This window comes from Drosophila montana, unplaced genomic scaffold (assembly GCF_035044405.1).
Source record: "Drosophila montana isolate Dmon_TW-CO22-7 unplaced genomic scaffold, ASM3504440v1 contig_402_1, whole genome shotgun sequence".
Taxonomy (NCBI): Eukaryota; Metazoa; Arthropoda; class Insecta; order Diptera; family Drosophilidae; genus Drosophila; species Drosophila montana.
Window position 1 is genome coordinate 2,964,242 of NW_026998739.1, and position 18,750 is coordinate 2,982,991.

At 35.3% G+C, this 18,750-nt stretch overlaps 2 protein-coding genes and 1 long non-coding RNA gene across 19 annotated transcripts in view; 1 reads left to right on the top strand and 2 right to left on the bottom strand.

Moving 5' to 3' along the window:
- Nucleotides 1-18,750, top strand: part of Nckx30C — a 63,168-nt gene that overhangs the window by 34,630 nt on the left and 9,788 nt on the right. For 7 of the 17 annotated variants that reach the window (XM_064697606.1, XM_064697604.1, XM_064697609.1 and 4 more), the window contains 2 exons: nucleotides 4,058-4,674; nucleotides 17,310-17,532. In XM_064697606.1, the coding sequence (XP_064553676.1) occupies nucleotides 4,058-4,674; nucleotides 17,310-17,532 (840 nt within the window). The remainder of the gene's footprint in view (nucleotides 1-4,057; nucleotides 4,675-17,309; nucleotides 17,533-18,750) is intronic. The other 10 variants (XR_010437968.1, XR_010437969.1, XR_010437970.1 and 7 more) reach the window with 4 other exon arrangements.
- Nucleotides 3,790-6,215, bottom strand: LOC135439031 (uncharacterized). Its single transcript, XR_010437971.1, has 2 exons — nucleotides 5,810-6,215; nucleotides 3,790-4,662 (listed from the first exon to the last, which is right to left on the bottom strand). It is a non-coding gene; the product is annotated as an uncharacterized LOC135439031 (long non-coding RNA).
- Nucleotides 12,703-13,886, bottom strand: LOC135439025 (uncharacterized). The gene has a single exon (XM_064697625.1). The coding sequence runs from the start codon at nucleotides 13,766-13,768 to the stop codon at nucleotides 13,124-13,126; it is 645 nt and encodes a 214-aa protein (XP_064553695.1). The 5' UTR covers nucleotides 13,769-13,886; the 3' UTR covers nucleotides 12,703-13,123.

The window sequence follows — 18,750 nt, forward strand, 5'->3', positions numbered from 1 at the left end:
AATATTGTATCTTTTTGATTGAGTTTTTTATAAAAGCTTTTTAAGCTAGGATAGAAAACTGTAAGCTTCATCTGATATATGTCTCTTAAAGTATTTAAAGTTCGTCACTTCGTAAATGACTATTCTTTGTTGTTCCATCTAAATCTTAGATTCAACATCATAATTATATTAATCTTAGTTATAATTATCTTAATGTGAACTTCTTAAAAATGTAAGATTCATTCGCTATTTCCCATTACTCATTATTTAATTGTCTTCGCAAACAAAGTCGATAAACACATTAGTTTAACAGTTTATCAACACTTCTATTTATATACGTTTGCTGGGATCTCTATATACATATGTATTGGTTTATTTGAGATAACACGCATTTCACTTTTGTCAAATGATAATCAAATCAAAAATGTCACACATCCAAAACCAGATTAGAAATTAGCTTTAATTTCTTAAGACTTCAGTATCTATGTATAAGGTTTTTTACACATTTATTTATGCAGACTGAAAAACAAATGATTATGAAAAGGGGTGAGGAGTTAAGAGGCATAGAGAAAATAGTATAGAATGGAGTGTGTAGTGCATAAAGAATGTGGCCCTAAGCCTTAATATCTAAGATTCACCTGTCTTTCGCCTGGTATGTCTCATAATTGAGGAAACTGACAATGAAGAATTTGAGTTGAAATTCCATATAATACCCTTAACCAGAGATATTTCAGTTGCGGATAGCTTATAAATATGTCCTAAACTTCTGATAATAACAATATTTTATATGATTATAATAGTCCCTGCCATATACCCGTTTATTTACTGCATACTCCTTTCATATTTATAATCTGCAATTTTTAATTTAATTTTATTTAATACCATAGTTCCTCTTGCTTATCTATGTTTGTTGTACCGTACCTAATTAAATCTGTATTTTTCTAATGTACACACTTTATAAAACCATTTGCATACCTGGTAAATATAACTTGTTTTTCTTCTTCCACTGCTTTATTTACTTCTCGAACTATTTTGATTACTTCCCTATCGCCTGTCGTCTTCCGTCAGCTTGCCTAGCTTTACACTTAGTCATAAATGTATTCATACTCATAATAACCACAATTTCTCGATGATCTGGTTTGATATTCAAAACGTTGTCCCCCGTAGCTAACTGTAGTCGACTCTGTTGTTGCACGCCCACAACCAATCAAACTACAAATTATCTACCTGTTAAGTAAAAACAAGTAAAAACGTTAAAATGCTAAAAATTTCACGATTATGCACTACGTAATACCCTGGAAGAGAAATTTGATAAAATATAATGTTAAGAATATATATTAATACGAAATATGGGGTATACAAATAGTATAGATATGCTATATCGATAGTGGAGATAAGCAAATGTAAAAGTAGGATTTTTATAATTTGACAGAAGTCGACAATTGTAAAGGGTAAATAGTACAGGGTATAACTAAAATACTTGAGACCGATAAAAATACAAATATCTTTCGAAAATATTTTAAAGTTAAAGTTAAATTAACATAAAATAGTTAAGAAAAGACAAATGCATATGTGTAGCTTATTCTACTCTTGTGAGTATATACTTTTACAGGGTATCTATAGCAAATGCTGTAATCATCATTCATTAAGCATTTGGCAAGTGATTCATTTGTAGCATTGATTTATAGCGCACGTTCCAGTGTTGAGTGTTTTGAATTCTGTTCTAAGCGAGGGGTTTCAGGGATGGGGCAGGGGATGGCTTACCTGCAACACCTTCTGAAAGGTGGGTTAACCGCAGTGTGTGGGTGTGTACAGCCCGTTAACTGCATGCAAATTGCAAGTGAGCTCAATTCTCAGTGCTGATTCTCTTAATATCTTTCGCCCGTAACCGGTTTCACATTAAAGAGCAAGTTGAGTTCTTGGTTGACCGAGGCCCAACCGCAAGTGAGTCAACGAATCAGCGACGATATTCACTCGATTATAGACCAAGTACAAAGTATAATTATGCAGAAATAATGCCGCAACATACTCGGTCCGGTGTGATAAGCAAACAAATCTTAAGCAAACTATGTAAATAATACAAGCGAAAGCATTTGCTTTGTTATGCCAAAGTGACAAATCAGGCACAGACAAACAACTAAGACCGAAGACAACAGCGAGTGCTATACAATGAGACTGCGAGATACCCTGTAGTTAGGCCAACGGTAACACCGAAAGCACAGTTTGAAGAAGTTGGTTAAGTTGCCTTTAAACTTAACTAAAAGTTGGTTTTTGTATAATTTCTGTAATTATCTACGATCATATAATATATAAATAAGTTATATAAAATTCAAGAAAAAAATATCTTACAAAAATATGTCGTTGCAAGCTCAACCTCTTTCTGAATGATGAGAATTGTGTATAGACTCGATTATAATTATTAAACTATAAGATCAGAGCATATACTTTTGTTTAATAACTTTTGGGATACTTCGGTTAGTTTGCTTTGAATTATATAAGATCCAAATATGAGCCTCTATATTATCTTAGCTCGATAGCCAGGAAAATATAACAATGTAGTCTTAACTATTTACAGAGATATGTAACACTCATTATACCCGTTAATTATCAACTAATATGTGCAGGGTATGACAAATGACATGAATCAGTCAAGAGAATCAGTGTTTTGTGCCGCGGGCGATTTAAAACGCGCCGATTATTTGTTTGGCACACGCGCCAAAACGATTGCTCATACGGCAACAACAACAATAACAACAACAAAAAGAGCGCAAATTAATGATAAACATTAACATTTGCCATTATCAACTCCAATTGAAGTTGCATTTGTTGAGGTTGCAGTTGCACTCGCGATTAGTTAATTGTTGCAAAATGTGCTGCATAATTTTGCGGTTAATTGCCATGGCAAATCGCGCGCGCACAAAAGGTGCCGCCTGCGAAGCGTTTTTCACAGCGATTTGCCCGCGTTTATCTTCTTTATTATTTTTTTTTTTTGTATCCAGCAAAAAGGTCGTGCTATTTAATTGAGGATGTGTAATTGGGGAATTGTAACCGAACGTTTACTCATATGATGCGCAATGTGTACTTATGCCTGGCAGTAAGTAAAAAAAAATGCCGCTTCTAAGTGTCTTGGGAGCGTTTCTCTCTAGCTAAAGGTCAGACTTCCTCATTTTGTGCCAACTATGCGCAATGACAAATTCGGCACGTTTAGCTAGCAATCTTTCAGGCATTCAAGTTATTCTTAACGTGTTTAAACACATATGAATATAGTAGTATATAATAATGTAATTGAGCTTCTGTTTAATTTGTAATAGGTCATTATCTACCTATACTTACTCTTATAATATATCTACGTTTTGCTAGATAATACGAATCTCCTGACATGCCCAGCTTTTATTAAAAGGCTACAAATCATGAGTCTTTAAAGGCTCCTTCTATATATATTTTTTTTTTAATTTATTCAAAAATATTTTATATTTAAAAAATGAAGAGTTTTTGTCGTGGATACTTATCTAGGAAGTACTTATACTTATCTGTAGCAAAATCCGTTTAACAAATGTTCCCTCGCATTTACTACGGAGTTTTAATGGGTCTGGTAAAATCTGTAGTTAACTTTAGACCTATTTTGCAATTCAAAATAATCTTAATACACACCATAATTAGCAGGGGGTTATTCTTATAAATCAAAGAAGACAATATTTAAAATCGTTCGCAAAGAATATCAATTTTATTTTCATATTTTTTTGTAATTTTGCGTTTATTAGCGTTTTTAACCACTAGAAAGTTTAATTAACGGACTAAAACAAAAGTTCCTTATTAGTAGAAACTTATGCGGATATAATTCTCAATTAGTTAAGGCCATAAATTGTCATGTATTCAACTTAAGGCGTCTGGTGCACTGGTCTTTTAACGATTCTCCCCGGATATAATTCTCAATTAGTTAAGGCCTTAAATTGTCATGTATTCAACTTAAGGTGTCTGGTACACTGGTCTCTTAAGGATTGCCCCAAGTCCCCTGATAGAATATGCGTGTCACATCCAATACTAATTCGAAAATGTTTTGTTTTTTTCTATTTTGCAGAAACGCTAACCGACATTTCAAACACCACGAAAACGCCACTATTTCCAAAGGACCTATTCACGAAAGAACAGCTTGAGAACGGCGCTGTCATCCTGCACATTATCGGTGTTATATACATGTTTGTGGCGCTGGCAATTGTCTGCGATGAATTCTTCGTGCCTTCCCTTGACGTAATCATTGAAAAGCTCGGCATCACGGACGATGTGGCCGGCGCAACGTTTATGGCGGCGGGTGGCAGTGCCCCGGAGCTCTTCACGAGTGTCATTGGCGTTTTCGTGTCGTTCGATGATGTTGGCATTGGTACGATTGTTGGATCTGCTGTCTTTAACATTCTCTTCGTGATTGGCATGTGTGCGTTATTCTCGCGTACGGTCTTATCGTTGACCTGGTGGCCACTATTTCGCGATTGCTCATTCTATAGCATCAGTTTGCTGGTATTGATCTACTTTTTTCGCGACAATCGCATCTTCTGGTGGGAGGCGCTCATCCTGTTTACCATATACATTGCCTATGTGACCTTCATGAAGTGGAACGTACAGGTGGAGCATTGCGTCAAGAAGATGATTACCAAAAACAAGGTGACTCGCGTCCGAAGTACAGATCAACTTATGCCAGCAGTAAGTAGTTGGGAAGTTTTTTTGCAAACAAAATCCAAAAAAAAAAAAAATAATACTAAAATGTTAAATCGATAAAAGTCGTTTGAGAGAAAGCGAAATTGCAAATTGTCTGCAAAAATTAACGCAACGAAAATTTAAATCCTTTGCCAGGAATATATTTTCGTTTCTTAATCGCTTGAGTTTTGGTTTTTCTCCTCTTTGTTTCTTTGGCCCAGTAATTTTCCATACATTTTAAATGGGACTAAACAGTTGAACAGGTGTGCTAGTAACTATGACTAAGGGCTTACGGAGAGACTGCAATCTTATATATATGATAACTGCATGACTAACGCCATATGCGTCTTTGGCATTGAACGCCAGGTGATCATGATGATGATGATGCTGTTCATGATGAGGAGCCTCATGAGTTGACAATAATTGACGGACGCTCGAATTTCACCTTTGAGTTTTAACTCAAAGTCAATTGAGTATTATTTTTGTCAAACCAGTTCCAGGAACTGAAAGTGACCAAAGTCAGTCAGGGTCAAACAGAGAACTGCAGCTCAAACTTTAAGAAAATTTTAACAAATTCAACGAAATTATTTAAGTTGGGTTAGCTCATGCTATATGACGCATACAAAAGTGTTATTTGTGTCGTTTTCCAGCACTGGTCACCTATTAAATTTCATGACATGACTTAAATAAGTTGGGTTAGCTCATTTAATATGACGAAAAATGTGAATGCTTGAATGTACGTTTATCAACACTGGGCAATTAAACTATCGAATTGCATGTCTTAAATAAAGCAAGTTGACTTAGATCTTGCCGAGAAATATGCTGGTTGACTGTTTTAAGTGACGTTTACCAACACTGGCCAACTGTTAACTGCTTAGTCACGGCACGTTTTTCGTTTTCAAACCCATTCTTTAAACTATATAGTTATATATTTATCTATCTCTAATTTAATTTTAAATCTAGCTCTTAACTTTTCTCATTATCTAGCGCTTAGCTTTTGTTTTGTTTTTCTTTTCTCTCTTTACAACACTTTCTCATTTGCTATGCCTCTTACGACTTGTTTAACCATACAAACAAATACGACCCATACACACACTCACACACACACCCACGCAACACACACAGAAGCTGTCACACTTACACACACGAACTACTTTGCATGCAGCCAATAGCAACTGTGCACACACACTCCCGCACACACTTGCACAGCTTGAACGTGAATTCGATCTGAACTTGATTCTGGATTCTCGCTTGATTTTCTCACTCGCTCACGCATGTATACAAGTTTTTGGGCTCTAACTAGTTGCACCATTTTGTTCATAAATATTAACTTAATTTTATAAGCACACGATTTTTTTACGGGGGCAACAAACAGCGCTTAAATGGCGTAATATATTTTAAAAAAGTTATGCGGTCTCTAACAAAATGGCTAAAGTATATGCCTCTGTTGTTAAACCTTAAAGCATTGTATTTCGACTTATTACAGTCCACAATTCTTTAGTTAATACTCCTTAGCCTCTAAGACAAAACCTGTCCAACATTTTTTTAAAGATAAATTGGTGCAAAGACAAATTTAATGGCGAATTTGTGAAGAGACACAGTTTTTAACTTTACAATTTCAAATATATTTATTTTCAGATTTATAAAATCGAAATTTGAAATGAGAAGCTTTTTTTAATAGTAGACTGGTGTTGTTTTTTCCAAATTTTATCTTGTAAATTAACTAAATTCCTTGATTCCCAAATCGTATGCAATTCCGAACAATCAAAACTTAACCCAATATCTGAAGACATACCATTTTAGTTTTAATTATGTTTTGATCTCTATATTGCTCCTGCATCATTTTTCCAATTTTTTGTAGTTCATCCCTAACTTTTCTTAACAAAATTTCCGTAGAGAAAATGTTCAACTTTTTATTTCCTTCATGTAAAGTGGAATGTATGTTAAATAATATTTATAAATAGTGTTATATGCGTAATAGATTTATCAAGTTCAGACTCTATTGTGCTCTAGAGAACTCTAAAGTACATTTCCATCATTGAATATCTCATTTTGTGGCGATGGCGATCGGACACTTATCATAGGCGAAGCAGGCGGTGTATGGGTTGGGGTTGGGGGGGGCGGCAGTCGTTTGCGGGGTAAACGACTAACATACGATATTGTAGCGGGCGGTCCATCGACAAGATCCAAATTCTTATAATTGGATTTGGCCTCCTCGAGCTGCATCTCACACTCCACTTTTGTCTTGGTCAAACTGTGCCACAGTCCAAGGTTAAAGGATTTCAATTTAATGAAAGTATACGAGACAATGCGATAAAGCACCAAATAGCCCAAAATCAGGTATAACGCATAATCGGAATGTTCAAAAAAATAATCGAAGGGTGTTTTTGTATCGAGTTTTATATTCAGCCAGACGAACAGTAATGGAACAAACAACACCCAATATGCGACTATTGTACACACTTCCACGATTTGTTTTCCAAACATTTTAGCGAAACTTACGCACGAACGGGTTGCCAAATGGACTGCAACTAATCGGACTGTTCCGGAAACAGAAGCTCATATATCGTTTGTATAGCTCTTGTGGTTAAATCTATATATAATACGACAAGTATAGAGTTTGCTCAAATTTAATCGCGATAAGTCACATCGGGCGAGGTGCTCGGTCAATGAGTAGGTCATTAATCATCCGATTCGTGTATATTTGCCAAATCGGATTACTATAAGATAAAGCTTTCAACGGAACTATGATTCGAAAGCAAAGTTTTTGTATCAAAAACTAATTTTATCACATATTTTTGATTAAAAACAAGTAAGAGGTTCTAGTCGGGAGCTCCCGTCTAGGGGATATCCTGAACCCCCTTCTTTCGACAGGCGATAGGTATAATATGAAAAATACTTGATATATATATACTATTGTAGAAGCTACATGTCAAGTTTGGTGACTCTAGCACATACTATTTGCCGAAATTGCTCAAAAGACAGGATTTCGATATCGATTTTGATCGATTACTTGGAAACGGGGCAAGTTATTGAATATTGGAAGCAAACTCGATCTGCGTGGGCACTAGGAGGACCTGCAGCCATTTCAAGTCTCTAGCTCTTATAGGTTCTGAGATCCTTGCGTTCACACATACGGACAGGCGGAAATGGCTAGATCGACTCGGCTGTTGGTGCTGATCAAGAATATATATACTTGATAGGGTCCTTCTGCCTGTTACATACATTTGCACAAATACATTATACCCTTTTTACCCATTTTTAATGGGTTCAGGGTATAAAAAAACAAATTTTCGAAATTCGAGTTTTTGTATCGGAAACTTTTTATTCGAAGTAGACTCAACCGTTTTGGAACAGCTAGGCTTGGTCTATATGTCTACATGGGCATAATATTTTACCCCTCCCAACAGAATAGTTTTTACTTTACATTTAGCTATCATTATTCACTTTAATGCCTTAATTCCCATAAAAATAATAGTTATATTTTACAAATAAATGAATAACTTTTCTTAAATATTTCTTAATTGTTGCACTCCTCATAAGTTGGCGGGTGTTGCCTTTTCTGTTTTCGATTTTCCTTTTTGGGTTGTTTTTGATGCACTCTCTCGACTGGGCGTTGTATATTGGGTGCCCGGCGCACCGACTGACAGCCATCCAGCTCGACATTTTCCATATCTAGAATGCTGGATGCGTCGTCCTTTTTTGGGTCAAGTCGAGGATCAGTTTCTGCACAATATTGTCTTTCATGATTAATCATTTCTATATTTGCGGGGTCGTAAGTGACCCAGGCTCTCATGGTCCACTTTCTGATTCGCAGATAAATGAGTGTAATAAGTAGATAGACCACCAGATAACATGCTGCCAGAACCAGAGCAAGGGCACAGAACTGTTTAATCGATGAGAACATATTATTCTCATCCCAACGGACCCATTTCTGTTCAAGGCAAAGCACTACGATCAGGGGCGTTAGCAAAATCCAGTACAGGACTAACACAAATATCTCAACAATTCTTTTCTGTATCATTTTTCACACCGATATTTTACTAGCTTCGTACGTGAGTTGGCTTCGGGTGCAGGAATACAACTAAGTCAAGTGAAGTTAGTTTTAACTATGTTCCTTGAACTCGTTTGCGGTTATTCATGAGTTAGTCAGTCAGCTTGTAAAGATTCTTTAAATAAAATAAGTATAAAGTGCTCTTTGTTCTTGAAAGCTTCAAGAGACTCCTTTCAGAAACATAAAATTACCTAGAAATATGTAAAAAATACTCTTTGCATACAATTTTTTCTTTTTCATTTAATAAATATATATTTTTGTAATTTTTTTGTAATATCTTAAAATATACAGTGAATATGAGTTTAATTTAAAAGCGCGTTCGCAGCCTGGATTTAATAGTACGCTTTTTGGCGCCATCCGGAACGTCCAAGTATTTCTCCTCTAAGCACTGGGCCTCAAGTTCGATTTTATCATTTTTATACTTTTGATGCACTTTTTGCAGCGTCTTCTTTTCGTACTTTTTTAATTTCTTGTACATGTACATGACAATCCGATAAAATGTTACGAAACCCATCACATCGACAAGTCCGAAAATGAGAACTGCCCATATTGTATCTCGCAAAGCACCAAAATCCAACAACAGCCAACCCTTTTTTGTAAACTTATTATATATGAAGGGCGTAAATATTAACCAATACAAGATCACCACAAATATTTCCAAAAACTTTCTTTCAAACATTCTTGAAACTTGCTTTTCAGTTGAAGGAATGCTACGAACTGGTTAAATGAAACGATTTCTACTCTAGAATTTGTTACACAAAAGCTTTTGTATTTGAATAACCTGAACGTATTAATATTTAAGTTGCGGTTGCATACCATATGCTGCGATTTATTTCACTATGGAAGCTTACGGATATTTATTTTCAATGCTATTTCTTTCATATTGAATTTTGTTAGGAATATTAATCATAACTTAAGGAATTCCGGAGACACACTACATTAAAATACGCAGCTTTCAGCTGATAACTAAGCGAACAAGATATCTTAATCAAATTCGTCATTCACAATCTTTACTTCCCAGAGCTATTATATATGCCATATCTTATCAACTATTTAGAAAATTTATTATAAAGCTCCCATAGGATCAATCATTTCAAAATTAAATTTTTTATTTACTCCTTGTTAAGTTGAGAAATGTACCGAATTTCTTGTTTTGTTAAATAACATCTGGAAAATACTTACTGCCACAAAAATATACTAAATACTTAATTTACCAGCTTCAAAGCACAATCCCCTCTGCACAGGTATTACGTTTCATTGTGTAATCCCCCATAGAAAGAAAATGAATTATTTATTTAACGAGCTTGCAATTTTTCTATGCAGCCAGAACAATCTTTTATTATAGCATATCTCATATAATAATGTAATACATACACAGATATATTTTCAATAGAAAAACAGATAATAAAATCTGAGCTAAGAACTAGGTAAATATATATATGCATTAAAATGATATAAACAAAAAAAATAATAACTCACTATATGATCTATTCCTTGTTACAAGAAGTGCAACAAAGTAAGTTAGATTCGGAAAAAAGTACGAAATGTTGTTTGAAAAAGTTATGCGGTGTCTAAAAAATGGCTTAAGTATATGCTTATGTTGTTGAACCTTAAAGCATTGTATTCCGACTAATTGCAGTCCACAGTTCCTTAGTAAACATTCTTAAGCCTCTAGACCATTAAAGATAGCTAAAACCTGTCCAACTTTTTATTTTAAATAATAGACTGGTGTTGTTTTTTCCAAATTGTATCTTGTAAATTAACTAAATCCCTTAATTCCAAAATCTTATGCAGGTCTTAACCATAAAAACATTACCAAATTTTTTAAGACATATCATTTTAGTTAGGTTTTAATTTCTATATTGCTCCTGCATCAATTTTCCAATTTTTTGAAATTCATCCCTAACTTTTCCTTTATGTAAAGTGGAATGAATGTTAAATAATATTTATAAATAGTTTTATATGCGTAATAGATTCACGAATTCATAGACTATTCTAAAGTACACTTCAATCATTGAATATCTCATTTTGTGGCGATGGCGATCGGACACTTATCATAGGCAAAGCAGGCGGTGTATGGGTTGGGGTTGGTGGGGGCGGCAGTCGTTTGCGGGGTAAACGACTCGCACTCGGTCCGAAGGGTGTTTTATCGATTTTTTATTGCAGCCTGACCAACACCAATGGAACAAACAACACCATATACGCGACTATTGTACACACTTCTACGATTTGTTTTCCAATCATTTTAGCGAAACTTACGCACGAACGGGTTCCCAAGTGGACTGCAACTAATCGGACTGTTCCGGAAACAGAAGCTCATATATTGTTTGTATAGCTCTTGTGGTTAAATCTATATATAATACGACAAGTATAGAGTTTGCTCAAATTTAATCGCGATAAGTCACATCGGGCGAGGTGCTCGGTCAATGAGTAGGTCATTAATCATCCGATTCGTGTATATCTGCCGAATCGGATTACTATATAATAAAGCTTTCAACGGAACTATGATTCGAAAGCAGAGTTTTTGGTTTGAAAAAGTAATTTTATCACATATTTTAACCTAAAAAAAAAAACAAATTTTCGAAATTCGAGTTTTTGTTTTGGAAACTTTTTGTTCGAAGTAGACTGAACAGTTTTGGAACAGCTTTGCTTGGTCTATATGTCTGCATTATGTTCTTTGAACTCGTTTGCGGTTATTCAAAAGTTAGTCAGTCAGCTTGTAAAGATTCTTTAAATAAAATAAGTATAAAGTGCTCTTTGTTCTTAAAAGCTTCAAGAGACTCCTTTCAGAAACATAAAATTACCTAGAAATATGTAAAAATACTCTTTGCATACAATTTTTTCTTTTTCATTTAATAAATATATATTTTTGTCGTTGTTTTGTAATATCTTTAAATATACAGTGAATATGAGCTTAATTTAAAATCGCGTTCGCAGCCTGGATTTAATAGTACTCTTTTTGGCGCCATCCGGAACGTCCAAGTATTTCTCCTCTAAGCACTGGGCCTCAAGTTCGATTTTATTATTTTTATACTTTTGATGCACTTTTTGCAGCGTCTTCTTTTCGTACTTTTTTAATTTCTTGTACATGTACATGACAATCCGATAGAATGTTACGAAACCCATCACATCGACAAGTCCGAAAATGAGAACTGCCCATATTGTATCTCGCAAAGCACCAAAATCCAACAGCAGCCAACCCTTTTTTGTAAACTTATTATATATGAAGGGCGTAAATATTAACCAATATAGGATCACCACAAATATTTCCAAAAACTTTCTTTCAAACATTCTTGAAACTTGCTTTTCAGTTGAAGGATTGCTACGTACTGATTTGATATAGCGACTTCTACTCTAGAATTTGTTACACAAAAGCTTTTATTTATTATTATATCAAGAACGTATTAATATTTAAGTTGCGGTTGCATGTGCTGCAATTAAATGTACTAAGGAAGCTTACGGATATTTATTTTTAATGTTAGTTCTTTCATATTGAATTTAGTTGGGACTACTTATCAGGTCTTAACAAATGCCGGGAAACACACTACATTAAAATGCGCAGCTTTCAGCTGATAACTAAGCTAACTAACTAAGCTGATCAAATTCGTCAATTACAATCTTTACTTCCCAGATTTAATAGCTTATCAACTATTTAGCAAATTTATCATAAAGCTTTCACAGGAGCAATCATTTCAAAATTGTATTTTTTTTTTACACTTTGTTAGGTTGAAAAATGTATCGAACACATTTAATACTTGAAATTCGACAGCAATGTCTTTCTTTTCACTCTAGTTAATTTTTTATAAATGCTGAGAATTCTTCGTTTTGTTTAATTACATCTGGAAAATACTTGCTGCCACAAAAATATATTGAACGTTAAGTATATGATTCGATATACTAAATTTACCAGCTTCAAAGTGCAATCCCCTCTGCACAGGTATTACGTTTCATTGTGTAATCCCCCATAGAAAGAAAATGAATTGTTTATTTAACGAGCTTGCAATTTTTCTATGCAGCTAGAACATCCGTTTATTATAGCATATCTCATATAATAATATAATACATACACATATATATTTTTAATAGATAATCAGATAATGAAATCTGAACTTAGAACTAGGTAATAAATATATGCAACTAAATTTCGAAAAGTACTCGCAAAAGTACTCGTATTCGCTAGCTAACATTAAAATGATATAAACAAAAAAATAATAACTCACTATATGATCTATTCCTTGTTACAAGAAGAGCTACCATGTAAGTTAGATTCGGAAAAAATTGGCTAAAATTGTGTCTCGACAAATATTGCGAATAAAATTGGGTTTATCTTTGGTTCTTTGGCTAAGGCTAATACTTGAATGCGAATTCTATCTGTCTCTGTAAAGTAAACCGAAGTGAATCCTATGTCTTGACCATGGTTGGTCTCAGCTGCTGCGAGGTGCCCATTAGGACATCGGGTGACATGATGATGCCATGGCTCAGCTTGCGGGCCATTCCCGGTGTGCGGGGCGGCGTGTTGGGCACAGGCGGTGCACACCGCAAACTGGGCGTGGGACTAGAGATGGCGGTCTGCTGCGGCTGTCTGGGCAATGTGGCGCTGCGCAGCGGACGCGTCTCGTGTTTGATATGAATACGCGCCAAATCGCTCTCCACCAGCAGTGGGTGGCTTATGGTGCGTATGACTTTCGGCATGGTATTTGCTGTTCCTCCATCAACCGTGTCCAGATTCTCTGTAGATACAGCCTGATAATGTGATTTATCCTTTAGCTGCGATTCGGGATCCTCTTGAGTTTTCTTCAGCTTATGCCACATTTGAACATCGCACACTTTCAGCTTCATGTAGATAAAAATAACAATGCGATAAAAGGTCACATAGCCAGCGAGCAGGCAAAGCGCGAATGTGGCATGATCCGAGAATGATTGAAATGGTATATTTAGATCCCAACGTATCCAATTCTGGGTCTTGCAATATTGATATATGGCTGGCGTGATGACCATCCAATAAAAGAGCAGCGTGAACAATTCGATAATCCTTTTTTGAAACATTTTTGTATTTGTTTTTCGTAGTCAAAGAAACACGCGCGCACGCTCCACACACATTCGCGTTCCGTTTAAATTTAATATTCGTTGCGTTTGGGTTCAAGATTCGTTACTAAATGATGTGCACAGAGCGCATAACCCAGCTATATAATACAAATCAACGATCAATGCAGCCAAGCTCAAAGCCCGAGCTCAGACGGCGACAGAGAATGACAGACTCTGAGTCAAAGCGAAAACCGAAGCGTTGCGAATCGCGCGAGTTATCTTTAGTCGGTGTTAGACGAGTTGGTAGAGGCTGCTCTCTGGTTTTTATTTTTTATCGATATCAGCTGGCTATATGCATTAGCTAGTCGTATCACTATATCGACTTGAACGTAAACAAAATCCCTGGAATATCTGCATTAATTCTTGGAACTGGTTTCGGGGTCTGCCCCACAGAGACAGGTGACAAGTGAATACATGTATATATTATATATATGCATATATATATATATATATATATGTATATATCTTGAACCAAAACTGGTCGAGTGACAAATTGAGTCGTGTTGTGAGTTTTTCTCTTTTTGATTAACAGTTCGAGCAGGTTCATTGTATATTTTGCAATTTACATTTCTTAGATCATTGGGTCGACTTTGGTTTTTTTTGTTTTTGTCGTTTGGCAGGGCGAAATTTTCGAACTTGAGTTGAGTTTTTGAAATTGTGCGCAAATGATTCACGCGAGTTTAAATAAAATTTATTATGCGATTTAAGCACCTGTAGTAACTGACGTTGCGCTGATGAATTTTGTGTTAATGTAAATGCTTTTGGCATGATTCCACAGCTCTTGGATTCGAAGAGAGATTTCATTTGGCTTCATTTATATTAATTACGCTTCATTTTGCTGTCAAAGTCTATCAAAACAAGCTGGCATCTTGAAGGAACAGCTTTAAATGCAGTTCGAGACAATTACTAATTCTTTCTGCCAACTTTTTCCCTCTCTTTCTATTTTTATGACTTGACTCGATCATTTCATAGATCCTCATCAATTTTACGTCATTGCCGAGTGGTTTTTATCGTAACTCGTATGAGTCTTAGGCGGGCTGTCGTCTAAGCGTTCGATCGGGCAAAACAACATGACTTGCCATTAATTAGCATTATAATCAGCCATGAGGTAGTTCACCTGGGCACGAGCCACACGTTAATTGGCCAGAGGCTAGTTAGTTGGAGGCTAGTTTTCTTGATCTTGAATTGCCCTACACACGCCCCAGTTCTTAAAAGTGGCATATGTATCTATGTTATTATCTATGTAATAAAACTTATGTATTTTTACAAGAATTCGCTAAACTGCATTTGCTCCAATTGTGCGTTCATTTGTATGAATGAAAGGCGTTGTGGCTGGACAAGTTCTATAGCCAAACAAATAGTCTTATTATATTATGTTAAATATATGTATTCTTTTTCCCACAGTTCATAGCTCTTAGATTCTATAAATGGAGCATAATCTGAATAGGCGTGATGTATAGACAAAGTTCATGCAGTTCATAGCCCGCACATTTTTTAAATGGAATGTAATCTGAATAAACGTGTTGCTTAAACAAATGCTTACGATATCAAGTCTTATGATAGCCCAACAATAACTAATCTTATATCTTGATATAGAAGTAAATCGAGTATTTTCTAATCATGCATTGCTCGCGACATTAAATATGTATATTACAAGAAATTTTCTAATCTGGACTTGCCCACATATTTGGATTTGACTTTTAATGAATGAAATACTATCTGGAAATACCTGTTCTTTAACAAACAGATATTTCTATATATAATATATATTCTTTAACCTAACTTGCCCTACACTCGCAGCAATTCTTAATTACTGATTTTTATGAATGAAATGCGATCGGGATAAACCAGTTTTAATATATGTATACTAAGTATATATGTGTACTTTATTTAAGCTGGATTTACTACACACGTGCTCCAATTTATTGCTCTGAGTGATTTTTTATGAATGGAATACGATCTGGATAGACGTGTTCTGTTAACATATGCACAACAGTTCACATAACAGTCACACACACACAGCTATATATAACATATGTAGTTCTTATAAAATATGTATTAACAAAGAATTTCTTATCTATATACGTACTTGACATGTATCTACTATATCTTAACTAATTATCACCTGATAGTTATATATATATATATTAGTCATTACTTAGCGCCATTCAACATTTTCATACATTTAGCTAGCGATAATTTTGATTTTTTCTCTCTTCGCACTTCTAGAGCTTTCTTTGGCAGTCATAAATCTGAGCTTTAAGTTTTATTTCTGCATTATATTCAAAGTTTTCAAATGTTTTTAAGTTTTCTATGTTTACTTTTTGATTATAGTGAAGGCAAAATGAAATACAACAAAACTTCCCACTGCGCTTTGATAATACAAAAAGAAAGTATATATATACATTTTTTTTCCTAATGAAACAAAAAAATACAAAAAAAAAATTCATTGAAAACTGAAGCTTGTATGTATACTTAAAAACAGTTGCAAAAAAAGAAAATGAAATTTGTATATTTTAGTTGAACTAAAAACCTTAACTTTATTTCCTGTATGTGTAATAATATTTGTGTTTAATAATTTGGTTTTCCTTCTTTTTGTTTTTTGTGTGTTTCCGAAAACCACTAAAAATTCAAAATTCAGAGGTAATGGAATTCATTTCTAGCGCGAAGCCACATCATCAACTGTGGTGCTTTGTTATTGGGCCTGCTGATTACACCCGATGATTCCAGTTGTTTGCACCTAACTATCGAAATACCAATCCTGTTGTATATATAAAACTCTCCTTAACGGTTTTTGCTGCACTTTTGAAATGCATACATTTTTGCTGCACTAGAACAAAACTATGTTTAATGCTATTCCAACAACAAGCAGAGTTGATATTTTGCATTAGAATACCTCTTACCATGAATATGGCATTATGGCATTATTATTATAACGAAACTTGGTATATGGCTTATATAGGAGCTGCCGAGCTTAGTAAGACAACAGTTGTGGTCCGTTTGTCTGGAAAAAAAAATTTGTATCTGTCTGTATTACGTGTCGTGGTTTCCACATATGAAGCTCATTTCTTAATATAATTTTTTTTAGTTAACTTTTTCGGTTCTTTTTCTAAATATTGGCTACAATTAATTGCACTTAACAATTCGATTAGCTTTTAAGCGATACAACAGCTGAAAACAACAACAAAATACATACAACAAAACAGCAACTTTTACAAAAAAAGAAAACAACTACAACAACAACATCAACGCTCAACACTCAACTGTAAATTTATACAAATTGCAATAATAAACTTTTCTTCTTCTTCTTTTCACCTTTTTCTCAACAACAAAAAATGCTTACCATCAAAAACAAACCTAACCTCCCCAAAAAAAAAACCATTAACACTGCTCTTAACAAAAAATGAAATGAAAATAAAATTGAAATACCTCTGAACTCTCAACATAACCGTAACCGTAACCGTAACCGTACCACCCGTCCATCGTTCTTCCTTCACTTCAGGGTAATGCGGCAAACTCATCGGAAACGTCAATGGCCACACAGCCGGGCGGTTCGGTGACATCCCGAGCGGCCAGCGAGACCCGTTCGGGTCCGGCCGGTTCGAGCAATGCGGGCGCTACAGGTAATAGCAGTGGTGGGACCGCTGGTAGTACACAGACCGGTGCAAAATTCCGTCATGGCCTATTACAGCTAATGATACACACGATAGATCCACTACACGATGGTAAGTTCGTTGAGTTTGTCACATTGTGTTTTGCACAAGTCAAAAAAATAAAAATAAAAAAAGGAAAATTTTAATGTGTGCCTAAACCCAAACCCCAGCCCCTTCCCCAAGCCCCATAATCAAAGAGTTCCCCGCCCCAAAGTACAAATATCCCAAACGCTTACATCCTAAAACAAAAGCAAATACATTATACCAACTACTTATACTATACTATACCTAACTCTTAAAAATGAAAAAAAAATATTGTTTGCTTCGGCTGGCCGAAGATTAAATACTCTTGCAGGCATGTGGTAGATATGCGAACTATTTCGTTTAGGTCTGTTCTGATTTGTAACATGGAAAACAAAGAAGTTTTTCTTACTAGATGATACAGTATTCCGATCTGCCTGACTCCGAAATATGTACTGCCTTGATCTATGCAAAGTTTTATATAACTAAGACATGGAAAATTATATAAAATCAACCTTTATCAAAATCAGGTATATATAGTGATGTTTCTTTTCCCACTGCAAGAGTATAAACCTTAAAATAAAAAAAAAAATAAAAAATACTTTGTGTTCAGTTCTTTAAAGTCTGTGTATATTCTGTGTTCCTTCTAATTGGATGTTTGACTTGCTAGCAAGAAGTTACTTACACTTTACTCTTTACTCTCTCCTTCTCTCTTGAATACTTGCTGATTTTCATTTTGTTTCATTTGTTGTACATTGCTTTGTTTGTTTGTTTGTTTGTCGCTCAGTTTCTTTGTTGACTTGACCTTTGGGCTGGTTAGTTTTTAATGCCTGACCTTGAGGCCACTTATCTAATTACCAGGGGCTAGCAGCACGGCCAGACAGAACGACGTCTAGCGCTCGACAATTGACAGCTTTGCGCTATACTCTTTACTCTTTATTCTACACTCCTTGCACCCATTACCATTGCCATTACCAATCCCTAGCCTAGTTCTCCAGTTCTGGTCTACCCCTTAATGCCGAGCTTTTCCCTGGCATTTGGGGGGCACGTATTCGCTGCTCGCTTCGGCTCTGGCTCTGGCTCTGGCAGCGGCACCGGCACCGGCACCGGACGTGCTCGCATTGATTTATTATGTATTAAGCACAGAGCCGACTGGATTGGATTGGGGTATGAGCATTGGTACGGGTATGGGCTGGGGTATAAATATGTATGGGGCCACGTTGCCACGGCAATGGCCCACAGACCAAGACCAAGACAAACTCAAACTTC